This window comes from Acanthaster planci, linkage group LG11 (genome assembly GCF_054643075.1).
Source record: "Acanthaster planci isolate LZ-2023a linkage group LG11, COTS_SCS, whole genome shotgun sequence".
Taxonomy (NCBI): Eukaryota; Metazoa; Echinodermata; class Asteroidea; order Valvatida; family Acanthasteridae; genus Acanthaster; species Acanthaster planci.
In genome coordinates, this window is record NC_141787.1 from 4,691,859 (window position 1) to 4,707,043 (window position 15,185).

General features: G+C 40.2%; 2 protein-coding genes across 6 annotated transcripts in view; one reads left to right on the forward strand and one right to left on the reverse strand.

The window, feature by feature from the left end:
• On the reverse strand, positions 1 to 12,076 carry LOC110981553 (uncharacterized). Its single transcript, XM_087143640.1, is given in 5 exon segments — positions 1 to 4,995; positions 4,997 to 9,149; positions 9,563 to 9,650; positions 11,675 to 11,762; positions 11,931 to 12,076. Coding segments are annotated over 2 exon segments (3,474 nt in total). The 5' UTR covers positions 6,526 to 9,149; positions 9,563 to 9,650; positions 11,675 to 11,762; positions 11,931 to 12,076; the 3' UTR covers positions 1 to 3,050.
• Positions 10,638 to 15,185, forward strand: part of fbxl6 (F-box and leucine rich repeat protein 6) — a 21,022-nt gene continuing 16,474 nt past the window's right edge. The window contains exon 1 of one of the 5 annotated variants that reach the window (XM_087143644.1): positions 10,638 to 10,964. The gene's annotated coding sequence lies outside the window, so the exon portion shown is untranslated. The other 4 variants (XM_087143643.1, XM_087143642.1, XM_087143641.1 and 1 more) reach the window with 4 other exon arrangements.

Here is a 15,185-nt window from a genome sequence, read left to right on the forward strand (position 1 = left end):
TTCAAGCTATCTTGCCAAGTCTGGCACCTTTATTTCAGTACAAAAAATATTAAATCCGTCCATTCACAAAGGATAAATGCTTTTAGATTGACTCTTCAGAGCGAAAAGTGTTCAAACCTAAGTGACGAGTCCAACATACAACACTTTGATCTCCTTAATGTTAGGAATACAAACATTGCATAGTTACTAGGTAATAGCCATATTGTTTTACATTGGTTTTAAAAGGTTATTAAGTCCATTATCTGAGAATTAAATGTAGCTACAAAATCCTCAGGTTTCTTGGTTCTGCTATGTGTGTTTTCTACCAATCCAACTGTACCCAATAGTGACAGGTGTAATCTTACAAATTTTTACTGCTACATTATCATCAACTCAGTGTCTTTATTCTAATACATGTCGTCCAAGAATCAAACATGCACCTCAGCTTCTTACAAAGACAGGGATGGATGTACATTATATATACATGAACTGTGCGATTTACATGTGGGCTCTTTGGGGATACACACAAATCTGTAAGGCAAACAAGAATAACTTACAGGGTTCCCTCTTTCACTGCCTCTCAATGTGAACAATGGCAGTCTTACAGTTTCCAATAAATTTTGATGCACCTAAAACTTCCTAATGACCAGGCATTGCCTCATTCTATTGGACACTGAATGAACAACGTTATCAACTATGTAAAATATTAAGTTGATACACTCATCTTGGTGCTCCATCACAAAAGAAATGAAAATGAATACATGAGTAAACATGTTCCATACAGATGACATGACATTTTACAATTTTTGCACGAAGAAAACTGTGTCACTAGCAGTTGTGCCTCAACTTTGTCCTTTCATTAAATGGGCTCAACTTTGTCCTTTCATTAAATGAGCTCAACTTTTTTTAAATTGTTCATTGTCATTATATAGCACCTTAAAGTTTTTCATCAGAACAGAACTTTAACAGCCAAAAATCTTACAAAGTAAACTCTGCAACTCTTATCCAGAGAGCATTACTGCAACATAAGGATGTAAATATACATTAAATTTTGGTATGCAAGAAACACAATAGAATCTTAAACAAATGATCAAGTAATACTCCTATTGTTTGTATAAAAAGCTACATTTTAGCAAAATCTGATGGGTTGCCTCAGACTGCATTAGAATGTTCAGAGTTTCTGAACAAAAATTCTTGTATAGTATATGAGGCCAGCAAAAACAGTCCAGAACCAGTCTCAGGAAATTCCAATACCATTCATTGCTTCAGATCGAAACATACAATTAACTTATTTTGGATCAATAATCAATTACTTTCTTTATCACGAGAGTAGATTTTGTTACATGCCAAACACAATGGAAATTTCAGCAATTTATTTGCACAGTTCACAATGCAACATATTAAGGGTGGAAATTTATGTTAATTTGAAAAACGTTTAGAAAACGTTCCCATATTTAGACATTTAGCCAACACTTTACGGAGGCTGCTGCTGCCTACCTCAGCGTTTTCATACATGTTGAACACAGTTCAACAATGCACATGGTCCAACCTATGTAAATATGTAGATTGGGGTTGGGGTATTTAAAAAAAAGCAATGGTTATCTTTTTAGAATCCACTTTTTTCTCAAAGAGTACACAGATGCCAAAAGGGAAAAAACAGTGTGTAACAGGCATCATTTACAAAAAAATGAATGTCAAATTACTTCTATCAAACTGTCACACTCACGTTTGGAAAAAATCTGTTAACGGATTACAGCACATGGCATCATTATGCCCTTTGGCCAGGCAGTAAACATTTTTCTTAAAAACAAAAACCTCTATCTCGCTGAGTAGCCCCTCATTAACTCTGCACAATTTAAATCTACTTCAATATTACAATTAAAGGAACAAGTCACCATCACAATTTCCTAAACAACTCAATTTTTAACTGTCTCTACCAATTAAAAAATCTATTAGGATGAATGGTAGACTTGTAAACAACCTTTCAATAATCAGTAGGCCTACACGTACATCATCAAAGTTCACAGCTCATTGGGTACACATTCTGTGAAATGAAAACACAAGGAGTGTCCAAACACTTTATGTGTGACACAGTGATTAGTTCTGGGAATTACATCTGATCTAAAGCTAAATGTATTCATACATTTCTCCAGGACATTTGAACCCTTTCAGGAGTGTACTGCCAACCAAACGTGGCACAAAACTTACACTTTTTGAAAAGTAATTCATTAAAGAATTGAGATTTTAGTAGTTGAAACTTAGCATGTGTAGATCATGTTCAACACACTACTAATGCTCAAAATCTGAATTGAGAATGCTGTTATCACATGATTCTCAATGCAGATGTTTGAAGTTTTCGTTTTATGCACGTACATCAAAAAGTGCTACATTAAAACAAAGAAATTGTTTTGGCAGTGGTATCACAAAACCGATTTGACTAAAAGATCAGGTGATAATCTGTCTGGGAGGGGCAAATGTGTATCACATGCCAGCGCTGTCCTTGCAATGGGGGAAAATGCCCTGCATTTCAGTTTGTGGAACCAACTATCATTTTCACATGTCACACGAGTATTTAACCTGACTACAAAAAGGAGCATCAAGCAAATATCATGCTGCAGTTCAGATGGATCTGTTTTGTTCATGGCTTTTACCTTTAAGCAATGCAGGTTTTCCATCAAAGCTGACCTGCTTTCACAAACATCAGTAAGACTAGTAATCCCACAAATGAAACACACCTTGCATTGCCAAAAGCAAATTAAGATCGGTCCTGAAATGTCATGAAATAGATTTAAAAAAAAAAGTGATCCATCTGTAAGGCACATGCACATATAAATTCATCAGGAGATGGGACATATACGTAACATGATTAACAACCGACCGAAACCAAACAGGTAAACACAATCTCTGATGTAAATTAGGAGGAATGGATTGTCACTTTGGCTCTGTCAGCCAGTCCCCAAATGTCTCTTAATGCAATTCACAACAGTCACTCCAAGACAAATGTGATGTACACAAACTGCTCCACTAGCCCGCTTCTCTCACAGACTATAACCTGCTGTGCACAAGGAGATTCAGGCCTGCACATGGTTCCTCTGTCTATCCATACATAAACTGAGTCGCAGCAGTTCTTTGCCCATTCTTTCAGGGGATTTCACATCTAAAAAGTGCTTGAAATATGGGAAGGACTTGTGATGTCTGCCTGGAACAAAGTCAAACAGACCAATATCCTGATATTTATCTGCAAAATATTTGACATCCTGATCAAAATTTGGTGGATGTTGCATCGATGGTTGGCCTTGGGCTTCTGCGCAAAAATCCAGGAAGGAGTTGTCTGCATTGCGGCTAAGTGTTCTGATGAATTCATTGCACTGTTGCACCTGTTCCTTTGAATGCCAACCATTTAATCCAAACAGCTTCTTCTCGTAGTCACTCTGTGGTGAATGAATCAACTGATCCAGACTGATGTTGTCATTTGGCAGATCAGTCAAGTTGGCCACTCTGTTCCATGTTATGTCATGTGCAACCTGGGCTGGATAAACACCACTGACACCAGCCAGCATGTTGTGAGCCCAATTGAAATATTTGAAATGATGGTTGTTCCAAAACTGGATTGTGTTGATGCGCCAATGGCTCAAGATAGCTGGTCCATTACCCTCTCGTACAGCACCAAGGTAAGCCTGATGACAAAGCCCTTCAAACAATAAAGCTTTGGAATATTCCTGGACTCCGTCACTTTCCAGTAGGTCAGTCTGTTGCTCTTTGCATGCAGCAGAACAAAACCACTTTTCAGGTAAGTCTTCAGCCCCTTCAATGCACTCACGATGATACCATTCATATAGCACACAATGACTTTGCAACTCGCACTGAACCATGTCCTTCTCCTTGCCAGTCTTTTTATGGCATTTGCAATAAATGTATGACTCAGAGGCCTGGCACTTTGCTGAACACCACCAATCACCTTGTTGGGATCTATCAATATCAGCATCAGCGCAAGAGTAGTGGAACCAGCCACAATCATTATTGCCACATCGAATCATTGGCTTTCCTGTGTTCTCACCACAGATGCAACTATAATCTCTTCTGGAATCAACTGACTCTTCAGTTAAGTCCCTATTATCCTGGATTTCATATTTGTTTTCTTGTTGACACACCCTATTGATGTCTTCACTTGGAACTTCCGGCCAAATGCAATCTACCATTTCCTGAGTGAGGGTTTTCAGCCACTTTTCCTTCTCAGACATTTTTCCTGCAGAGGGGAAACTCCTAGGAGTTTCAGTGACATCATCCAACTTGGTAAGCTGTAGTGCCAACATGACGCTATATGCACGTGTGCAGAAATCAAGAAAATCTTGGACATGGTTGAAGTTTTTCGTGATCTTCTTGACTGGACCATATCCAAAGTGCTTCTTCAAGTGGCAAAGAGTGCCTGGATCTGATGCACTTTCCTTTTTGAAGAATCTATCTATGGTGTCTTTGAGTAACACACCTCTGCGGTGCAAGTCCTGGGGACAAAGTACTAGTCCCTCTAACCTTGCTGCTGTAGAAGCCTCAGTAGATCGTAAATGTTTGGTGTGAACCATTTGCTTGACAGAATGCTTATCTCCAAAACAGACAACTGGATGCAGGTCATCACCCTGAGATGGCACAAACTGATGCAGTGACTCGAGCGCATGGACAGCACCTGGCGTGCTGGTGGACATATTCTCTTGTTCACCTAACCTCACTATTTCACTTATTCTTCTAGTAGTAAGACTGTATTTGTGACGCACATAAGCAGAACATTTCATGTTCTGTAAATATAGAAAATGATCCCTTAAAATGCACTCCAGTATCAAACACATCCTGTGCTTCATATTTTGCCAGTCATCAGAAGAGGGAAGAAAACAGGAAAGAGGGACCTCTTGTGCTTGACGAATTGCACCATCTCTTGACTTACGTGTATCTAACATGATTCTGTTTTTGATTGCAAAGGTGCACATGTTAGCATTACCTTGACAAGACTGAGGTCTACATGTTGAGTATGTGATTACACACGAGGGTATATCCAGGCTCAGGATATGTACTCTGGGTTTCATTCGCAGTACTTGCACAGCAATTACGTTCACTGGAACCTGGCTCTTTGGCACACAATGCAGGAAGTGGTATGAAGGTCTCACTGTCACACATGGTCCCATCAGGGAACTGAACATCATCCATGACATGCTCAACAGATGACCGTGCTTCATCCCCAGTATCCATGTGTAGCAGAAATGGTACTTCCATTTCACAGATCTCAGTATGTTCAAGTGTAGCACTTGACTCAATCTGTTGACTTGGAGTATCTTGGTCCCTTACCTGCTTCGCCAAGGAGCTTTTCTTTGCCATCCGAGCAGTAAGCATGGTTCCATGAAACATTTTGCATACACCGAGGCTGTGAAGGCACTGGAGAAGCCAAGAAGCACATTTACTCTTTGCGAGTTGCAGCGACAAGCAACTTTGGATAAAATTGTATATAATAGGTTTACGTGCGTACAGGACCAGTGACAAAATAAAGCCCAGTCGCTGATCACGAAGTAGTTCAGCCTGCTTCAACGATGTCACTTTCTGACCGCAGAAGGTTTTCTTCAGCTGTTTTGAGGGGTCCGGAAGAGCAGCTTTTAAGACATCCACAAGAAGGGGCATATGAGTAGCAGCCTCCTCCACAACATTGTCCCATTTCAAACTGTTTAGGCCTTCAAAAGAAGCAGGACATGAAAAATGCATCTCCTCAGGACATGATCTGACTTCTTTTTGGACTGATTTCTTGACAACCTTATGGAAATGTTGTTTAGCTGAGTTGCGACGAAGAAGGGCAGTGAAAGCAGCACTATAATGGCTTGATTCGAGAAGAGAGTAAACTTTGTCTTTGTAATTGGTCTGCCCACATGAATTCTCAGCAGGACTTGCAGAAGATCGCTTTGTTCTCTTCCTTTTAGATGACTTTCTGGAGTTGATCAACGGTTCAGTATGCCTTGTTAGTTTTTGAAGCTTGTTAACACATGGAAGACAAAGGAATCCATCCTGACCATCAAACTGATCAGGAGAAAAACCACAAGTTTTTAAGCTCCTTCTGGAATAATTCCTTTTCACTTTTATGAATGGCGACTCACACATCAAACAGCCTTTGGTATTCAAATTGCCATCTCTCACCCTGACGACAGGGTCTTTAGCACTTTCAGTTTTTTTCCGATACTTCCTCATACATGCAAAACAAAAGTATCCCTTGCGACCCTCAAACTGCTCGGCGGTGAGACCACAATACCTTAAGCTGTATCTCTTCATACCCCTAGCATTATTTTTGAATGCCACTGAGCAACTTAAACAGCAATCAGTATTTAAGCTAACAGACGAAGAGTTGGGACTACTCCTGATTTTTTGCTGCTGTTGGGCCGCACGTGGCTCGCAAAGAAATCCATCTTGATCCTCAAATTGCTCAGGAGAAAGACCACAACCATTCAAACTGTACAGGGAATATCCCTGTGTACCTTGTATGAGTGATGACTCACCACTCAAGTACTCGGTACTCATACTGATTGCATATTACTGGTACCTTAGCTCAATCCAATTAATACAAAAATGTATGAAGCTCAACTGTATAAATTTGAAAAGTTCCTTGTTTTTGAAGCAACAATCAATCTCATATAGTTACACGTTGAGCGCAGAAGGGAATTTAACCCATGAAATCAAGATCACATAAAACCGAGAGAGGTATCTACAGTTGGACCTCTTTTGAGTCTGAGATACCACTCTTACCCCAATTTTCGTAATACCAGTGAAAAGTTCCAGCAAATGTCTGATGACAGAAATCACAGATCCAGTCACAGTTGTTAAATCTCGCAGACTTTTCGGTACTTCCTTGCCTTGGAAACTTCCCACAAAATTTACTGCAAACAAAAAATGATAAAGACATGACAGAAATATGATAAGATACATGTATGTAGATGGGGGCTGCCAAAATATGCTGATACTGATTAAGCATTCGTGAAACAAGAGACTTTGACAAAGCTGACTAGTCCAGAGCCACTGACCCAGCAGAGCTCGTTATGAGAGCAGCTTCAAAAACTGAGAGCATAAACAAGTCTTTACGTATTTATCTTGGAGGAAGTGAATTTTTTGAAGCAGAATAAATTTTGAGGAGAAGAAATTAGATGTTGTATATGTGATTTAAATGGAATGTTATGCAAAGGAGTTACATGTAACAACTTTGTCTTTAATGCCCAAGAACTAGGCTGTGCCATGTTTGAGTTTAGAGACACTCCTTACCATTACAAAAGTGTAGTTTTATCTCATCAGACGTATTGTTTTCTTGTTAAGGTCATTTGAAATTCAAGGCTATCGGTACATGTGCACCAGGCCATGTGCAATGAGTAACAAAGAATTACTAAAAACCCATAAAGGTTCAACTCCTGAACAAAATGCACTGCAGTGATATCACTGTAGCCAGATGGATCCCAGCCCCCGCCTACATTTTACAAGTACAATTTTTTGGCTGCCTTAATATTTGACTGTTTACTTTGCAAAGAAAGTCCAAAAGGGTACATAATACATGTACATGTATGTGGTTCAGGCACAAATGCCCACACTTTCATTCAATAAATATGGGGTCCAAATGTGACTTTTTGTGTCAGTGTAATCTTACATTAAAATATTGTTGCAAAGTAGTTTGCATACTAATACTTACTCTCAGACATAACCTGATTCAAAGCTTTAAGAAGTTGATTTTGTTTAATTCTGTTTGCACTGATAGTACATGTACATAATGGAGAAAAGAAACAAGAACGTGTTGTTCAATTTAGTGGCCCAAAATCCACACATGAAATGAAACACAGTGCCAAAATATTACTAGAGAGTTTCTAATTAATTACCTAGTCCACAGACAGTATTGTGAATTACTAATAACCAATTCTTTATCCCATTTGATGACTTTCCTCCATGCTCACCCATGGTGTTGCCATAGGTATACGCATGCATTCACAATCGGTGGTAATATGTGTTCAAAGCTACATGGACTGGATCACTCTCATCCCCTTAAAGTTAAACAGGTCTAGATGTGCAAAACAAAAGCAGTACAAAGCAGCACACATCCAAAGACACATTTCTTGCCTCCCTCTCACCGGACTTTGTTGATTTGAACCAATTTGCCACTTCATTCAAATATTTTTGGAATGATTAAAAAATGTGTCATTCTTCCCTTTGTGGTATCGACTGAGCCACCTTGTTTTGGCACTGCATTAAAGGGACACATTTACATGTAGTTCCTTGAGTAACTGGCTCAGCAGGTTAATTACTTGGGCAAATTGATTTTTCTAGCTCACTAGACAGGTACATGTACATGTGCTTGAACTCAAAATCCATTTCCCTGGTTTTTGCTTTTGGTCTGAAATCTTTGCAGATCCTCCAAAAGGAAATCAAAGGTAGTCTTTGCATTCAGAGTTTGAAGGAAATCAAGATCTATAGAGAGAAAACGTGGGAGCGCAAGTATACATGTATGTACCAAGAGGTAGTTTAAGTTGACAATAGAGACTGACACAGAGAGGTCATTTTTATAGTGCATTCAGGGAAACAGTTTGACCAATTCTATTTACCGCTGAACATGGAGAACTTCATTAAAATGTTCCAAAAATGTTCCTATGTTTGAGTAGAATATCTGGAGTATCAGTCATAAAAATTAACAATAATTAACTGAAAACTTTCAAAATTTCCTTTCTGACAGGTTACTGAATATTCTTGATATTGGTTGATACAAGCACTAATCCCAAAACTTGAAAATTATGCTTCCTTCCTTCCTAAGCAAAATTTCAAAAAGCAACAATTTACCTTCTGTCTCCACCGACAGCATGGGTATGCAAATACACCTACATGTACATGACCAACGATCAGTGGTACACACTCCGAACCTGACTGAAAGTGTCACATGAAGTCTTGGAAGTCAATCTCCCCCCCCCAAAATGAAATACAAGCAAACAGACTATTTGATTTTACTTAATATGCTTGCTATTAAGTCAAAGAGACTAAGCAAATTACTGCTAAGTGTTTCAATGTACCTTTCATCTTCATGACATGTCGCATGCACATCTATGACTCAAAGACCAGGGCTGCATGATGAACATGCTGAAGGTACTGATCTCTGATTCCTTTTCTTGAAAGTCTAGCTGTGAAAAGTTAGGAATCAACAGGTTCTATGACTTCATTCTGTTTCCACAATTCAAGGATATATGATAGATGGTGTCCAAGGTCATAATATCAATGCCTACCAAATTCTACCCTCAGAATATTTTTGATCAAATATTTTATGAACATTTACATAAATGATGAAAAGACAGACTCTCGTTTATGATGCTCTACACATGTACATGCAGCACACATGCTCTAGAATTTGTAGCCAAGAAACAAGATGACAACTCAGTGGCCAGATACTAATTTACATGTATTTAATTGTAAAAGCATGTGGTGCTCCATACATGTACGAGTCATTACATTAACAGAAAAGTTTCCTTAAATTCACAAACAATGAACTCATTCATATTCACGAACACGTAAATTAATACCGTTCATGTACATGTACCTTCTGTTTAACTGCCGACAGGCCATTCAAAGCTTCTGAATGAGAGCCTGGTCATTTTTTTGTGGTCTCTGTGGTCTTTGAAGTCCGTCTGGAAGAGACAGGAACTTGGAAGAAATACATTTAAGCAATACTTTAAAATTTAAATGTCAGACAGCAGCTCTAAACTGCATTTGGTAGGGATCACAGATTTGAATGTTGTTCTTGAGGATTTGCCACATTTGTCTGACGAAATGAATATTTTCTTGCGTGAGCAATTAAATTCCACTGTTGACATTTCATTTGGACTTTGCTTTTCTCTAAAAAAATTCTTCGTGGGAGCGATCAAATTCCCTTGTTGACATTTAATTCGGAAAATTCTTAGAGCCATTAGAAAAATATCTGCAATAATAGTAGGATCCTAAACAAATAAATATGATAAACGATACTAATTTATACTGGAATTCTTGCATCAGTTTCCCAGCTTGATTGATGCATATATGTAGACCTGGGAAACAGGTGCACAATATCTGGAGACTTCAGAGGGCATGGGAATCCCTGCACCGCCAGCCAAGCCCAGTTGAAACGCAACCATCATGACTCCCCTTAAATCTGCATAGTTATAGGCACAAAAACTGTGCAGGTTCAAAGACTGCGCTCTATGTTATCTGCACAAATTTGAAAGATGTGCAACTTAAAAAACACTGCACAAGGAAAACCCTGCACTTTTAATGAATATGCTGAATATATGTGTACATATTGTGACGGAAAGTGTATAGGACTAGAGCTAGTCTAATTTTATTAATGAGTTGCAGTGCACATACCTGATTGGCTAGTGACTTGGTAACGTGTGATGGCTAGGCATAGCGTAGCGCGCTGTGTGCACATGGTCGTGCTACCGCAGTGATCGTGAGCGCTGCGATCGCGTTATAGTGGTTGCTTGTTGGACTTCGCAGGGTGAAGTTGGTGAGTTGGCACGGAGCTAAGGCATTGTCAGCGCTGTGCGAAGCGTTGCGTGGTACCGGTGGTGCTGATGCGTTGCAAGTACGTGATTGTACAGACTGTACGTGGCTGACTAGTGTGTGCAGCTGACGCGTTGGAAGTACAAGGCTGTGAGAGCTGTACGTTGCTGACGCTGGCTCGCATGCACGTTAGGTGAAGCTCGTACGAAGTTGTACAAGTTGTACGTTGCTGACGCGGTGTGCATTGTTGATGCAGTGCATGTAGTGTGCATGGTTTACACAGCGGTGTGCATTGTTTACACAGAGGTGCGTTGCTTATGCAGTGGTGCATTGCTGACGCAGTGTGACTTTGTTGATGCGCTGTGTGTGGTTGGTGCACAGTGAATGGCTGATGCGCATGGTGCATAGTTGATGCATTGGCGTATTGCTGCTGCGGCCCTACGCTAGATTAGTGCTCAATCCAAGTAAGTAAATGCACAGGCAACCAAACCAATCTCCCAATCACTTCACTGTACATTTCATGTGTTGATTTGTGTTGATTATTGTTGAATAAATTGAACGTCCTGTACCGACAGTTCTTCTGTCAAGGATTACTTTCTTTACAGGTTGATTGTGTAATTCAACAGAGACTAATTAAAACTCGGTCACAATCGGCGGTATATTTCCTCCAAAACGGTCCCGCACCATTTGCCTTGAGGTCGCTCTGTGTGGTCTCTCGTCTGGGGAAAAGCCTTGGGTTGGGAAGATCTACCCTGCCACTAATAGTGCTTGGTTTGATCCCATCAACTCAAGGTAGGCCCGGGGATGCCCGCCACAATATATACATTACATGTACGTATACGTAAGGCCTATGTAACTGCCCCAATTGAAATGGCAAAACTTCAGTCATAAGAAGAGTTCCATACAGTACCAGGGTTCCTATTCCTGCACCCAAAGGACAATTAAATTCCATGACTTTTCCATGACAAAATTATGAAAATCCATGACCCAATAAATTCAATTTCTTGGACTAGTTATTCAGACTTTTAAAGTTGTGAATAAAATGCACTTATTTCTGACAACAGAAATCACACACAGTGTTTGAAAAATTCCATGACTTTATTCATGTTTTCCAACCTTCCATGACTTCTTCAGGCCTGGAAAATGAAAACAAACATGACAAATTAGGCCCTACCAAGACTTTTCCAGGCTGCAGGAACCCTGATGATGCCGTAATTATTCCTTATACAGAAACCATGTTTCCTACCAGCTCCACGCAGAAACTAGTAGTAATTCATTAGAAAATAGAAGAAAAACATGTCGAGAAAAGTTAACTTTCGGTGGGAAAATACCAAGTCGTTTACTGAGAAAACAGACTTTTTCAGATAAGTCACATAAGGTTTGTGCACGGGGTATACACGGGGGACTAGGTCATGGACTAGCCTACGTACCTCACAACTTTCTATACCAATTCATTAAACGCTTTACCCCTGACAAATTTGCTCGAGGGGCTAGCACACAATCTATCGGTGGTACACGGTAGATGACAGCAAAGATGAGCGCACAGTACATGCCACGGGTGTCGGTCACTTCGCGCCTAGCCACTTCGCCCCATGCCATTTCGCCCCATTGCCACTTCACCCCACCAATTATTGTTCATTCTGTTCTTATAGCAACGGAGACATATATAGATGCAACAAATAATAACATCGACGTTTTAGTAACCAAATAACGGTCGGAGAATCCAACTTGCTAAGGCCAAAACAATGCCTCGAATTTCCCGACTGACCAATTTTTTTCGGCGAGACCCTACTAATTTTTCATTGCGCACCTTAGACCAAACAAATTTAATAAATATAAGAACGACAGACTTCTCATGCCTATGTTTACATGTTTCCCCAGTTACATTTGCAACATGTGAAAAGCAACTCAGTCATGGTAACTTCCACCATTGACTTAGACTATTTTTCGAAGAGGCTTAGGCCGTTTTCCAATACTCAACTTCGTCTCCGTCTTTGTTCCCAAAACCAATCCCCGATTATGGGCCTGAAGCGTTTAAATTACACTGAATTGCTGTAAGTTTTGTCTCTCTTATTACATCTTATTTGATGCTTTGTGGCACTATTAGACTAATTACTGAGCTTACAGCTTTAAAGTCAGCTAGTAAAAAAAGTTGAAGCCGGAGCCGAAGTTGAGTATTGGAAACCGACCCTGTGCTTGTAACACCCTCGAGCACGCCGGACATCGACAAGGCGCGAAGTGGAGATGGGGCGAAGTGGGATGGGTCGACGTGGAAATGGGGCGAATTGACTGTGAAGCACACAAGCGCCCTAAATATTTGTTTCTTTTTGTTTTGTTTTGTATGAAGCGAGTGAGGGCGCTACAACTCTTGTCGTCCGAATCATAGGCCGAAATATAGATTCGTGCGTAATTTCTGGCCGTAGCTGCCAAGTGATTCGGACACAGCCAAAGTTTTTTATTAACTAGATCATTGGCCATGGTACTGCACATCGCCTGAGAAATTAGGCTAGTAGTAAGTGGAGATGTTACGCCCCAACTATAGTGTCTTGGCCAACTATAGTTGGAACAGGCCCAACTGTAGTGTTGCAGTTGGGCTGGCCCCAACTTCTCTAGAAAATTTCTCAACCTTATCCAAGTTTATAATATTTATCTCATACTTGACACGATTCATCTAGAATATGGCACTTTATCTATGGCATGACACAGTAAACAATGAATATGACTTTGCCACATGCCGGGCACTAGCACACTGGATTCTGTGCTGTAGTTGGGCCAGCCAAACTACAGTACTCTAGCTCTGGTAGTACAGTTGGGATGGGCCCAACTAGAGTTGGGACTGACGCTATAGTTTGGGCGTATAAAGGTATTTATTCTCTAGCCTCAGGACTACAGGAGAGAGTTCCACCCTGTGCGGAGACCCTATGAAAGACTGGTCTGAAAAGCATTTTCTCGGAAATTGACTCGGAGTATTGACTATTGTCCCTCCTAAATTGAATTTTTTTGAACAAAGGCCTCGCCTGAATAGAATATTGGTTATCAACTGGTCATCGGCTGTAGTAGGCCAAATTACTTGTGTCCGTTGGTGTGCATGGAATTCTTCCCCATGTCCCTCTATGAGTTTACTTAGAAAACACTTTAGGCTTAAAACTTTTGTGTGGGGTGTCAAGTGGTGCAGATATCCCCACTGTTCAGAATGTTCATGCAGCGCAGCATGTTCACCTTTGAAAGTGGGCAATTGTCCTTGAGCAAGTTAGGTTGTGCATATGTGGGAAGATCCAGGGTGGCAAAAATTCTATACTCGTGCGCCACCTTCCCCAAATTATTTTGCAATTTTTTAAGCACTGATTTATGAAACACTTGCCAACAAATCATTTGAGGTGTGTTTGGAAGTTGAATGTGCCTGTGCTGAAGGTTTGGATGAATTGGGGAATATTTTATTCACTATACTTCACGCGATATTAATGCAGTGGAGGCCACCATGATTGTTGCCATGAGACGTGAAACATGCACACAGTAGTGACAGAAAGGTGGCGCAATATGGAATCTTTTCCCAGGTAATGTTGAGTGCAGCCTTTGAACGTGCACAATTTTTGTGCCTTGAACTGCCTGATTTTAAAGAGAGTCGTGAAGGTTGGCATTCTACCGGGCCCAGCTGCAGCTCAGGGATTCCCATTCCCTTCAAAGTCTCCAACGGTCTGGCACCAGTCAAACTGAGAAACTGTTGCCTTGAGTAAAGGCTAAGATTCCAGGTCATACTACATGTATTAGTTTTTAGGGTCGTTTCAAAATCCTTACTTTCTCAGATTCTTACTCATTTTGTCTGGGTTTGTACTTTTATTGCAGATATATTTCTAATTAGTACATGTATGGCTCTAAGAATTTTCCAAATTAAATGTCAACAGGGAAATATAGGTAATTGCGCCTCCAAGGTAGAGTTTGCAATGCGTTAGCCAATCACAATGCACGAAATCTGTCAACCCTTTCAAAATGTCCATTTGGTCGACAGATTTTGGGCATTGTGATTGGCCAAAATGTTGCAAACTCTTGGAGGCGCACTATTGTGAATCACCTGTATTTAAGAGCTCTCATGAGGATTTATTTTGTCAGAGCGAAGCAAAGTCGGAATTACATGTACAGTGTACCTGTTTTTATGGCAATGTCTGTGGTTGCACAAAATTTAAAAAATGCACGTGCAAATTTGCGCACTTTCAGAAATTTTCACTTAAAAAAAATTGAAGTCCAAATTAGGACTATTAACAAAATGGTAAGACAACTACGTGTAGGCAGCCCCCTCTTTTATGCATTTAGACGAGTAAACCCATTTATAACTCTGATAAAGCTTTAAATTAATCTTTTTAGTTTACCACTTGTTTCCAAGAAGGCAAACACCAGAACTGTGGGGGTCATTGTCTGTGGGAGCACTGCAGATGACAAATCTCAAGAGTTCTGGAGGTAGATTCCAAGTAAGCCTAGGGTCTGTGGTTCCTTTAATGGATAGCATGCTTGTCTTGAGATTGCTTGATTTGCTCCCAGCTGGGTTCTGCTTCCAGAGCTGTAAGGCGTATACAAACCTTACAGATAGTAATGGACAAACTGTCATAAATACGATTTGGGTGGTTTGATTGTGCCAACTTTATCATCACAGATATTTGTGTAACAACTTTCATACATGTCCCTTTAGTGAT